Source organism: Triticum dicoccoides, chromosome 2A (assembly GCF_002162155.2).
Source record: "Triticum dicoccoides isolate Atlit2015 ecotype Zavitan chromosome 2A, WEW_v2.0, whole genome shotgun sequence".
In the NCBI taxonomy this organism is placed as follows: Eukaryota; Viridiplantae; Streptophyta; class Magnoliopsida; order Poales; family Poaceae; genus Triticum; species Triticum dicoccoides.
Window position 1 is genome coordinate 111,511,574 of NC_041382.1, and position 13,123 is coordinate 111,524,696.

General features: G+C 39.2%; 1 protein-coding gene across 1 annotated transcript; it reads right to left on the minus strand.

Moving 5' to 3' along the window:
- LOC119353694 lies at positions 1–10,253 on the minus strand. The gene is made up of 20 exons (XM_037620346.1): positions 10,092–10,253; positions 9,931–10,000; positions 8,976–9,018; positions 8,588–8,665; positions 8,398–8,482; positions 8,233–8,315; positions 8,027–8,084; positions 7,329–7,439; positions 6,688–6,745; positions 6,448–6,544; positions 5,887–5,922; positions 5,585–5,721; positions 4,726–4,796; positions 4,593–4,646; positions 4,342–4,484; positions 4,077–4,226; positions 2,989–3,222; positions 2,841–2,900; positions 1,036–1,269; positions 1–546 (listed from the first exon to the last, which is right to left on the minus strand). Exons 1-20 carry the CDS (start codon positions 10,204–10,206, stop codon positions 406–408), a joined length of 2,058 nt encoding a protein of 685 aa, XP_037476243.1. The 5' UTR covers positions 10,207–10,253; the 3' UTR covers positions 1–405.
- Between the last annotated feature and the right edge of the window lie 2,870 nt (positions 10,254–13,123).

Sequence of the window (13,123 nt, forward strand, 5' to 3'; positions counted from 1 at the left end):
TTTTCCAAGCGGAACCTAAACAGGCAATCCTATTTATTCAGTATATACAGTACAGTGTATCCAACACAGGCTTGTGATGTAACTAATCTTTACTATCCATGTGTATGGAGTTTGTGGGGGTGGTGAGGTGTTCGTCGTCCATTCACCTCTTCCACCCCCAACTTCACAACCTCCGAACAAAAATTTAAGAACTTTAACAATACATTCCCTGAGAATCTGAGAGGCCTATGCCAGCTTCCAAGCAGATGGATAGATCCATGCAAAAAATATACAGCAATAAAGATCAGATATATGATCCAGCATTTTTCAGACTGGCTATGCTTTGTCAGGCACTAAGCTAATTTAGCCCCATCGCTCAACTAAGATATTTAGCCGAGTTTAACCTCAATGTTGGGTTACGATTCGTCAGTCTGAATCTGAGTCCTCTATCTCCCACTGACGAGCATCTCTGGGTTCAGGATCCGCGCTGGATTCAGGTTGACCAAAGAGTGTCGTGCTAAGCTTTGGACGGCGACGTTTGTCGGTCTTGTCTTTAGGAGCTTCGTCCTGAAAGACATAATATACGGTCAGAATTCAGCCATTGCGTTCATATAACATACGGTCAGAATTCAGACATAATATATGGTCAAAATAATATACGCTTCCTGAACTATATATAATACACAGTTAACTCTGAGTCAAAGCTTAACATCAAGTGCCATTATGTTGATGTTTTATTGGAAGAATGAACAGCAAACCATGACAGTGTGGGTGATTGTATTGCTGGCCTCAGTATTTCCTTTCATGCTACAAGTCAGGGAAAATGATATTGCAGTTTACGACTATTGCTCGTGAATAGTTCATGCCAATGTCAGGGAAAATGATATTGTAGTTTACGACTATTGCTCATGAATGCTTCATGCAATACTATATTGTCATTTAGCTGTAATCAGCTTGAGCAACAAATGTGAAAGCTGAGCGGAGTGAATGCTTGTTTGGATCAGTAAAGAATGCAAGTGGATATTATTTGACTTGGTAAGTCAAACAAGTACTTACCTTTGGAGTCTTCTGAGCTGATTGGATATTCTTGAACCATATTGTTCCCCATGAAATGCATGCAAGCATCAGCAAAGCTGGACCAATCCTTGGGTCAGTTAAGTAATCTCTGAAACTGAAGCCACTGTTCTGAACCCTCTCTTTTAAACTTTTCCCTGCCGAGCGGATACCTTTGGTACCGCTTAACCATTCCTTATTTGTTTCTTCAGGTACAAGATCTGGTACCTTTGAAGTCTAGATACAGAAAATGGATGGCATAATGGATGAATAATTGTTCGACAAATATTGCACTTCAGACAAAATAATTTCTCCGAAAACATTATCATCTAATAGTTTAATGAAAAAAAATTATGTTTCTAAAAATGCTTGTGAATTACTTGGTACGAATAAATGTGCTCATTTGATCTTGGCTTAATTCTAATTGTTAGAAAAGTTTCTTTGTACATAAACCATCAGTGCAAGGCTATAGAAAGGATTGGGTATTGCACATTTGCAGGGAGCACTGATATGATGTAAAAGAACAAATATTATGCATTCTTATTTCATCAGGATGATTCTGACATGAGGCAAAGGCGCAAAGCTGACCGAGGCAGACTCAGCAGGAAGAAAACGACCACACATCATTTTTCTGCTGAAACATGCCCAGGGATCGACCTCACTGCTTGTTTGCTCATTCGAAGATCTTCCAAAAAATGTAAAACCTCTCCTCTAATGTGCTTAAAAGAGTTTCTGACCATGTAGCTACTTATTGCCATTCCTTCAACAACTTAGGTATAAGCATAAAAGTTACACCCTCTGTTCAAATTGAACTGCCAAAGTGTCTTATATTAATGAACAGAGGTACTCCTCCGATCCAAAATAACTGTCGTGGTTTTAGTTCGGAGGGAGTAGTAAATAGCAAGAATGTGGTCGTAACACAATTTTTTCTGGTCCTTCTAATGCACAACCACCTTATACCTACAAAGTTTTAGCTTACTTGTTACCCATATGTTCTGAGCATCATTTAAAGCATGCTTTCATCATATTAAGGCAGCATGATTAGCACGCCACCATCAGCCAACAGAAACCATAGCGACGATTTACCATAGTTAGAGAAGATTGGTGGTGGAGTGGAAGACGATGGAACAACACGAACGAAGCAACACGGGCATAAATGGAAGAGAGAAGAAACATCACACGATGTCCGATTGCAAGGAGGAAGTAATCTGAAAGGGTGTGCTATAGACTTGTAGTCGCTAGAGAGTGGGCCGTGGTAGGTAGTCATTGTTTGACGCTGGTGAAAAACACATGTACACCATACTGAGAGATGCATTCACAAAACCAAAAAATCATGAATGGAGGAAGATGACAACACCTTGTACTCTTGCACGGAGAGGGTGGAGGAGACGTGCGGGGGAGAAACATATGGGTGGGTGCACAATGGTTGATGTAAAGAGAGGGAGCAGAAGAAATACTGTAGTAAGGGTGGGGAAGAGACATCCATAGCAACATATGGGGCACTTAGATAGTGCATTAAAGTTTGCACCCCAATGTAAAGGTACGTGTCTCCTGCGCCAAGTGAGTTTAGGCATCTTTGGTATTCTTGGTGTCAGGTCCACATTTAATTTTGTTCCATATAGGTTTTTTTATTTAAGCGGATATGTTATCTCTTCAGAAATACTCCCTCCGTAACTTAATATAAGACGTTTTTTGACACTATGACTGTGTCAAAAAACGTCTTATATTAAGTTACAGAGGTAGTGCTACTTAAGTTCAGAAGACATGCTAGAGAAAGTTCAAAAGGGAACATGCTTTAAGAGACTTACAAAGTAAGGAATTTCTCTAGTATCTCCATCTTTGATAATCTGAGAGACCCACTTGTTTATCTGCCAAAATAAGCAATTAAAAATGTATTTTAAGCTGCATGAGTTGACCGCATATATATGTAAACTAATAAACCAGTGAATTACGCACCTCCAGAATTTCATCTGGGCCATTATACCTAGCCACTAGCTGGGAGGCATCAGGAGTGTCCTGTCCCTGGAGAGTCTCTATAAGATTATTCTTTTTGTCGGCTTTCAACGCCTCGTATGTTGCATTTCTTTGGAAACGGACAATGAATACTTCAGGCTTATCATTGTCATCTTCAAAGCCTCTAGGACCACAGGCTCCATTGTAATCAGTGGCAAGGTAGAAGGCACAAATTTTCTGTAAAAGGAGGTACTGTTATCCAAATTTACAAGCTTGTTTGATTGTTCAGAATTGAGAATGTCATGACTAAGCCATTTGCTGAAGCTAGGGCCTAAATTGTTCCAAATACTCTGATTCCAGTGATATACAGCATCATTCATTGCAGAATCATTGTAGAATTTCAAGAATATACACTTAAATGGACATTGTTCCACTTGGTGGAAAATACTCCTTTCAGGATTTGTAGCTAATAAGCACATGAAAGGATCGCTTAATTTCTAACAGAGATTAATCACAAACATAGGAGGGTATGTTGCATATGGTAAAAAACAAAAACAAAATATGGATGTACAGCGAGAGCACATTTCAGGGTTTTAATGAGGCATGCGCTACAAAATCATATCACTCGAGAGGCCCGCTTCAATCAGATCAAGTACTGTTCTGCAATACTAGAGGCTATGATTCTTATCTGTAAGCTGGTCATGTAGTAGTATAAGGTAATGTAATGGACCTGGAACCTGGATATGAGGTGGTGAGAGAACCCATGAAAGACATCTTTATCTGAACTGAAGCAGATAAATATGCCCATATCTCAACTAATTCAGGAAAGCAGAGCAATAGCTAGTGTGGCCTTCTGGGGCATGTCACCAAACGGCAAGTACAGCACCACAAGCTTAAAAAATGTATATTAAAAATAAATATGCCCATATCTCAACTGAAGCAGATAAATATGCCCATATCTCAACTAATTCAGGAAAGCAGAGCAATAGCTAGTGTGGCCTTCTGGGGCATGTCACCAAACGGCAAGTACAGCACCACAAGCTTAAAAAATGTATATTAAAAATAAAAAAGAATTTTGTGAAGCAGTCTACCTTCTGCAATTCTCCATCCAACCAAACAAAGGTCAGCCTGTCATCTTTTAAGGCAGTTGCAGCACTTGTTACCTCTACTAAATTTTCCAAATTCCCAGCAGTACTTCCACCAGCAGCACTGAGTAGTTGGTCCTGGGCCTTCCTCAAAATCTAAAGAAGTTTCAAGTTCCAAAACAATATAAGTTGGCAACTAATGAATGATGAAGTTGGTTCAGGAGGGATAACTTCACCAACTTGTTATTGCACCCAGCTTATAGAAACTTACTTGTCTCTTTTTACTTAATTCTACACCAGGGCGACCTGCAGCTATTACACAATACCATATCATCATTTCTTTCCCAGCGCGTGAATGACCTCTAGCATCACAACCAAGATCCAAAGATGTGTCACTTCTTAGCTGCTGGAGTTCTAATCAAGAAAAGAATTAAATGAGTATTACTGAAAAAGCACATAAGTTCTCTTAGTAAAAATGACAATCCAGTATACTGCTGATTCGCAGACAAATTTTAATAATACCTTGGTGCTTATGCTCCTCCATTATCTCTGTGAACTCGGACTTGCTAAAAGTTCCTGAATTGGAGGTAAAAAATCAGTTTGGTCCGATTTCACTGCATAAAATCAAAAGGATAAATAGGGGATAGAAGCTTGCCATGGTATACAACAGGTTTGGCACCTGGTCCCTTCAAGAAAACAAGTGCAGGAGCAGATTCCACTCCTAATCTGCTTGAGCAGAGACAAGAAAGTACTGATAAACATGATTTCTTAAAATTAAACACCGAAGTACTAATAGCTGTAGCCGATTCGACATGGAAATATGGTTTGCCATACTTAGCAAAAGATGTGTTTTGCTTCACTACAATGCAGTGCTCAATCACCGATCTGGAAATTACATTTTTTACTGCTAGAAAGCTGCTACCTGCGATTTCAGCATGCAGTGTTCAGACAACCCTAACTATCTTTAGAAAAACAGTAAAATTTCTCAAGAATACAGGTCCTAGAATACACAACTATTTATGCCATGAAGTCAAGGTAGTTTCCGCATACACGTGGCTTAGCCCTTCACCTGGTCGACTCCAATGTAACCCATGCACGGCCAATTTCTTGGCCTAGTTAATCAAACCAATTTCATGCGACCAACTTCGTGCATGTGCCCTAGTTAATCAAGCCAATTTCTTAAACGCTCTTATATTAGTTTACGGAGGGAGTACATCATATTCCTTCTTCCAGACCAAACAAATATCGGCTAGTAGCCACGATAATCAATTTACTGAAACATGAAACTGCGGTGAGAAGGTCTAAAACTGCAGTTTGCATAGTTAGCTAGATATGGATGAGGTTTCACAATGCTTAAAAATATTCAAACAGCTTGTATCAACTGAAGAAAATTCCAACTTTACTTATCAAAGCATGCAGCATTCAGTAGAAACAATTATACCATTATATGAATACCAACTCAGGCACAAATAAGAAAGAACAACATATTGTACATAAAGAAGTAAAGAACGTACGAATTCCACCAGATCTGGGATTCCTCTTCTTTCCATAGGACAAATGCAAAGGATGCATAGCTGGAATACTCTTGGGCAGCTTGGCGAAGGAATGGAGCCGCACGCTCCCCAGTGCTTGAGAAAAAGATAGCCTTGACCTATGCCGCACATAAAAAAGATGGCATGACTAGATTATAGCTATGGACTTAGGATTGTATGCATGTGCTCCACATGCACATTGAAAAGGGTGCAAGTAATAAGTAAGGCAGATAGCACAGATGCACGGGCATATGTATGAAAACAAAAGCAGTAAATCTAGTTACCTTATGATGGCTACTCTTCCCAATGAACTGGGGTCCCTGAAATGATATAAGCTCTGCATTAAAGGCGCAGTCCCTCTCAGGTAAAAATCTATCTAATTAAAGTGCAATTCTAGAATAAAAACAGACAGCACAGCGAATTATGAACAACAGGAATCATACATAGAGTGTACTCGTTGGCTATTGTACTTGTGGTGCCATAGGTTAGGATAATGCGGCATATATAAATTAATGATGCCATAAGACTAGGACTTGCTGTTGCAAATAAACAAGTGAAGACGGAACTGAGTCCTGAATTCCACTAACTAGGAGGTCATACAACCTCAGCTCCAAACTAGTACCTAGATGTGAGCGTCGAGAACATTCACTTAACTAGCATAATGACAAACCTATCTCAGGAGCCAAGAAGGCAATTTCATATATACTAACACCCATTAGGTCTGTACTCCATTGCCTAACACAAACTGTTTGCATGTTGTACTACTGATTACTGTGATTTCATATGATTCCTTAGAACACCACATAAACACGAACAAAAAAAAAAGAGCCAGTCAAAAACCTTACCAGTGTCTCCTTTGAATAGTACAAGATCCGAGGTAAACCAACAATTGATGATGCTACCCAGTTGACAACAGAATCCACAGTTAGCTCACCTGGGTACCTGGGTACAGGAAATGGTTATATTGAGGTCATATCTTTGGAATCGATTGAAATAGACATGTCGTAAACCATTAACAGGAATAGACGAGTCACACTTTTATTATTTCTTTAACTGATACTCTGGAATCTGATTAGAACAGTCACCTCATATAACAGGATGGATTTCTGCAGTTAGCAGGATATGCAACAAGAGCTGGTATACCTGCATGGGTAGATAGATATATATAGGAGTAGTAAAGAACATTAAACAGGAAAAAGTCTTTTTTTCTTCTAAAAAATAATACAAAGAACATGTAATGTTCAAAATTCGAACTACTAAATATTACTTCCTCCATCCCATAATATAAGAGCGTTTTTTACACTAGTGTTGTGTCAAAAACGCTCTTATATTATGGGACGGAGGGAGTACTATCTAAAAGACTAAAATTCAGGGCAAAATTGTAGGAAGTATTTTTGTTGATGCTCACTAAGTTGAAAAAAGATCCCTCCATCCTTGGCACGAAATGATGAACCTACCAGTTGTCTTGAATACTCTTTGGTTTCCACATTATTCCCAATAGCAAAACAAGGTTGTCATATTAAATTCCCAGAAGACCGCTTTACCAACTGTGAACCTACTCATTTTGACACAAATCCAGAACTAAAAACACCTAAAATAAGCATTTCCATGTGCTGCACTTGCACTTGCACTGATAATAGCTAAAGTGCTTACTTATGTTCATCTTATGATTGAAAATGACATGCTATCTTTTTTGTAACTTTAATGGCATGTTATCTTGACTTACCATTGCGGAAAAATGGCTGTTGAGAGAACCTTTTTTCTGCAAAATACCCCGCCAGTGGCACATCACCAAGTTCTACCATAGCAGTGTTGGCCACGCCGTCCAGTCGAGTGTCTAGATCATGAAGCAAATATTTTGTCAGAGACAAGAATGAAAGGTGAGGTATATTTAATCCACAAAGAGAATTCTCTATAGAAACTTCAATTTTTTGCATTACAAGACAGAAGCTGTAGTTATATTGAGTTGTCAACAATAGCATAGTATTTGGGAGAATGGAAAATGCCATCAAGTCAGCTGCCAATAGATCCACAAAATTGCTGCTCAAAGATAATGGCTAAAACTTCAGTTTAAAATGCAATGCTAGAAAGTAGCAAACTCTCATTTCGGCAAAAATATTTCCATGGACAAATCTAGTTATAACTTGTGAGTGCAGAACATAAATTTCTATATATTTGTGAAGTGTCAATTTAAAAGAAGAAAATGAACAATGCTAGATCACAATTCTTACACCTCCATTTTTACCCATCATCCTTAAATATTACTAAATGCTATAAGAGGGATCGGACACAGAAAAACCAATGCAGCTCTGTTTCTCCACGGCTAATACTTTGACAATCACTGATCTTTTTATACAGTGTACAAATATGTTGTTAAAGAGTGCAATGCACAAAATGGCAAGCAAGTCAACATGGTAAACATACCAATTTGCTTCCAGTACTCAAAAAATTGAGCGCAGCGAGGACTCCCCTTTGAATAAACCTGCACAGTAGGGAAAAAATACAGCTGGTGGTCAGGATTTCTTGTTTGCCAACTTCCAACAAAAAGATGTTCTCAAGAATCATGCAAATATGACGTACATAGAGCACTGAAAAGTTAAAATTGATGAAGTTACGGCCTTCTAACTTACCTGTATGAGCAACGGGTAATCTTCAGCAATGGCAGACATCAATGAGTCACGTGTGAGTACATTGAAGGCATGACCAGTCGAATCTATGGAACGGAAATGGTGTTATGTCCAAGACATCAAAAGGAAAACATCATTTCTTATCAGAATTAGATGGTTATAACTTACGAGATAAAGAATCTTTTAACAAAGGTAGATCTATTTTCAGGAAGTGCTCTTTTTGATATTGTTCTTTGACTCTCTCGAAGATATCCTACCATGATGAAAATTGCAAACTAAGGGTTAGATCAGAAAGGAAGAAAAGAAAAAGCCTTCCCGCGGAGACGCACGCAGAGAGGGAGGGGAGCAGGGAGATCACCGTATGATGATCCAGACCAAAAAGATCATAGTCCCGCTTCCAAACTGGATTTGTCAACAGCTCATACGCATAACGGATCTGTATAAAACACCACAGAACTATAAAGTTGTTTATGAAAGTCCATTAGTTGGAACTTTAAATAGATACTACAGGGACCAAATAAGTAATGTACATGTTACTGAAACAAACGTAATGTACATAGAAAAACAAATAGTGGAAGTAATGTACACAGAAAAGCAAATAGTGGAATTGCAGTTTAAGGTGCTTCGGTGCACTGTGGAAAGCTAATTCAGCCCCCATGCATACAACACATGAAACTTTGTATGAAATATCTTCGTATTGCACATGGAAATTACAAAGGCTAGTAATTATGGATTCTGACTCTCACCTTTATAATATCAACAGTTGACCGGTCATTTGTTTCAGCAAGCCTAAAGTTGGCATCATGAAAAGGATCATTAATTTGTTGTAAATAATGAATTAAAAGTATGAAAACAAAACATGGCAAGAGGCAAGAAGCATAATGGTAACCAACAAAAAAAATCCAATTTCAGGTATGGAATCATGTGCAGGGCCTCATCAGAGTTATATGTCACCTATGCTAAACTCCAAACTGTGACCTAAAAGTTGATATTCCATATCACGAGCTCGATGCCAATACACACTCTACCCTACAGGCAAAACTTTGCAGCTAGTAATGGGCACAACCAGAATTACTCCTAAAAAACAATATCTTAGTAACAGAATGGAGCAGGGAATTAAAAGCCTAGTCAAGCACCGACAGTCAGCAGTCAGCACCATCAATACATGTTGACGTATAAATGTATTGCCTAGTCTCTTCCATCAGATCGGTCTTTTGGTTGCATTGGCTAGAGCATGCACTTCTACATGGTATCAGAGCTAAGAGGTATTGAGTTCAAGACCCAGCTGGCGCAATTAAATTGCAGCCCATTTTCGGTCCACGTTTAGGCCTGAGGGAGCCACACGTGAGGGGGATGTTGACGTATAAATGTATTGCCTAGTCTCTTCCATCAGATCGGTCTTTTGGTTGCATTGGCTAGAGCATGCACTTCTACAATACACACAAAAGATAAACTAGACTGTGTTTGCTACTAACAGAACTGTCAGATTTGTCACCGGAAACATCAATAAGTTACACCGACGCTACCAGATTGTTAAGCTCCAAACAGATGCCCAGCCCCACCAAGACCAGATCACGAGTCTACTGCCCAAACCAGAACTCATGGACTGCACTTGCGACTACAGTCAGACTCCATCCAGCAAAGCACACCACAGGGTTGGAAGTGAGAAATTATCAGTGAGGTCGGATCAATCGCGCTCACCACTCCTTGGAGAGCAGCTCGTATGCCTCGACCACCTTCTCCACCGGCGCAAACCTCTGGATTCCGAGCGCTGCAACCAAATCAACCAATCAATCCAACAAATCTCAGAACGCGTGCGAGAGCGCGAGGAGGGAGCGGGGAGCGGGGGAGCGGGCTCTCACCGTCGTAGTGGGAGGGCGGAAAGGATTTGGGCAGGACGAGGAGCTGGAAGAGGAAGCCGGCGGCGGCGAGGAGGATCGGCAGCCAGTAGCGGCGCAGCTCCTCCGGAATCGCCATTGGGGACAGCGCGGGCGGTAAAGGCGAGGTGGGATTATCAGGGGGTTTTGCACTTTTGCTCTTTGCGTGGCGACAAGGGCTTTGCTTTTTAATTTAATTATTATTATTATTTAATTAACAAATCTAAGTTATTCGATTGAACGGTTTAAAAAAAGGTTTTGCATGTATTTTTTTTAAATAAACAGTTGTAGTTTCTTTTTCCAAAAAGATTCCTCTGTCTATGCTGATCGCTAAAAAACAAAATCGATAGTGTGGCACACATATATACAAATATTAAAGTGGCTAAGCTAGCCTCAACCTCAAGCGTTTCAAGTGAGTGATCTTTTTAATTGACACGTGTCTTTGGTTTTTCTATGGTTCATTCTTGATTTTGTGCTTTTTTTACCTGTGTAAGTGCTCTTTCTGTTAAGGTCTGGTCCACCGTTTTCATGTATCAAAATGACTAAGTTAGTCTCAACCTCAAGCGTTTCAAGTGTTAAGCGTAACTAATTTGTTTAATTGACACGTGTCTTTATTTTTTGGGTCCACTCTTGGTTTTACACTTTTTTTTACCTGTGTTTAGTTTTCTTTCTATTAAGGTCCGGTCCATCGTCTTCGTGTATCAAAGTGGCTAAGCTAGCCTTGATCTCAAGCGTTTCAAGTGTTGAACGTAACTGGTCTGTTTAATTGACACGTGTTTTTGGTTTTTCTATGGTCCATTTTTGGTTTTGTGCCTTTTTTACCTATGTTAGTGGTCTTTCTGTTAAGGTCCGGTCCACCGTCTTCGTGTATCAAAGTGGCTAAGCTAGCCTCAACCTCAAGCGTCTCAAGTGTTGAGCGTAAATGATTTGTTTAGTTGACATGTGTCTTTGGTTTTTCTATGATCCACTCTTGGTCTTGTGCTTTTTTTACCAGTGTTAGTGGTGTTTCAGTTAAGGTCCGGTTCATCGTCTTGGTGTATCAAAATGGCTAAGCTAGACTCAACTTCAAGCGTCTCAAGTGTTGAGGGTAAGTGATCTGTTTAGTTGACATGTGTCTTTAGTTTTTCTATAGTCCACTCTTAGTTTTGTGCTATTTTTACCTATGTTAGTGGTGTTTCTATTAAGGTCTGGTCCACCGTATTCGTGTATGTTGCGTATTTTTTAACACTATACAGATACAGACGCTCATACATGCGCAAATACACTCATCCTTATAAACGTACGCACACGCACGCACTACTTGTATGATCACCTCCGAGAGACTGGGGCGGCACATTATATTGAGATGGCAAAGTCACCACAGACGTCTTTGTAGTCGGCGGAAACATCTTCTCTACATGAACGCACATCGTCGAAAGGCCTAATGTAAATCGAAGAAAATGCAAGCATCAATGTCAAGTCTAGGACTTGAAACCTGACGGACTGAAGATATTATTATCCTCTTAACCATCCAGTCACAGGTTGGTCCAAATGAGTCGGCATCAGTGTCCATAGTTACCCATGACACCACGCTCTTTCATGTGGAAAATAACTTTCTTGCATGCTGCTATGATCTCCCTAGCTTCTACAAATAAGGAAGTACAAGGACCAACATGAACTCGTTAAATACACAGATACTTTCACGGCATCAGCTTGCTTTCAAACACATTGTTTCTATTTTTTCTCACTAAAAAAACAACATAAGTGCACACACAAACTTTCTGATTCGCGCCTCTTCCTACTAGTATTGTACTATCGTGGTCGGCGAGAGCATAATTTGATGGTGCCATTTTAAGCTAATTGTTAAAAAAGAGAATCCATTTAAAGCTCACACATAGTACAAAATTCCATTTTACCCAATAGCGTATGTATGAGCGTTTGCGTCTATATTATGTTAGAAAAAACATTTCAAGCCATTGTAAAAAATCCATTTTAAGCTTACATTTTCTGGTCCGTTTATTCATTCGTGCCATAAAGCAACGCTGATGACGACTGCTCGGCGGTCATGTTGAACCATGCTTCATGGTGGTGCATAACAAAAAAACGGTTAGGGGCGTTCTAGCTTGCAAATTGCTTGGCACCATTGTGCGTCGGCTTTGCAAACCTAGCTGGGCCACAATATCCAACTCTACAATCGCAAAGAAGAACCCTATTTATATGGCATCACAAACATTAGCACACATCCTTGCACAAGAGGCTGTGATCATCTTTTCAGAATCACCTTTGATTTTTATCAAATGTTCAAATTTGTTGAGCTCTGTGATTCCCAAATTGGGTAAGCACTGTGTAAGCCTATGTGTGTCAATATGTGGTTGTGGTACACCAATTTGTATATGCCTATGTTGTACACGGTGTTTCTAACAAAAAATTAGGTAACAGGTGGCACTATTGGTTTGTCCTTGCCTACAAGGAATGCCAACACACTTTCTGCAAATCATTGACAAATTCAAACACCGTTCCCTTATATCAGTCACACTCACAAGATACTTGGTGTAGTTAAGGTCAACATTCTTCAGTTTAGGCAACTTAAAAAATCCATCAGAGTTGATCTGTGCGAGCATCAACTTTTTGTAATTTGAAAATTCATCCAAAAAACCTTGATGACCTTGTACATGATCAATGTCTAATGCTGATTTTAAAATACACTCATAATCATTGTTACCTTGAATTGAATCTTTAGTTTTTTGACATTACTGGATCTAGATGACATGTAGAAGATTTTTACACGCACGTAATTACTGAAGTCATTTTCTTTTTTATCACAAGAATTGCACACCAGATTCATTGTAATTTTAATAATTCTGAAGTTGAACCAATATATAAATAAAAACTATCAATTCATCAAGTTCATACTCAAAATATAAGTTTCATCCTTTGTAACTTAACGCAACACCTTTTACATACATAAGGGTACCATCTTTTTTATCTGCATTATATTCCAGATCATAATATTTCATACTGCATAAACTTAATATGTC

Bases quoted from the DNA above. Each gene is read 5' to 3' on its own strand.
- LOC119353694 (XM_037620346.1), bottom strand. From the start codon at position 10,206: ATGGCGATTCCGGAGGAGCTGCGCCGCTACTGGCTGCCGATCCTCCTC. The intron at 3,223-4,076 runs GTAGACTGCTTC...CTCCTTTTACAG, and splicing joins TGGATGGAGAATTGCAGAAG to AAAATTTGTGCCTTCTACCT. The intron at 2,901-2,988 runs GTGCGTAATTCA...TTATTTTGGCAG, and splicing joins GCCCAGATGAAATTCTGGAG to ATAAACAAGTGGGTCTCTCA.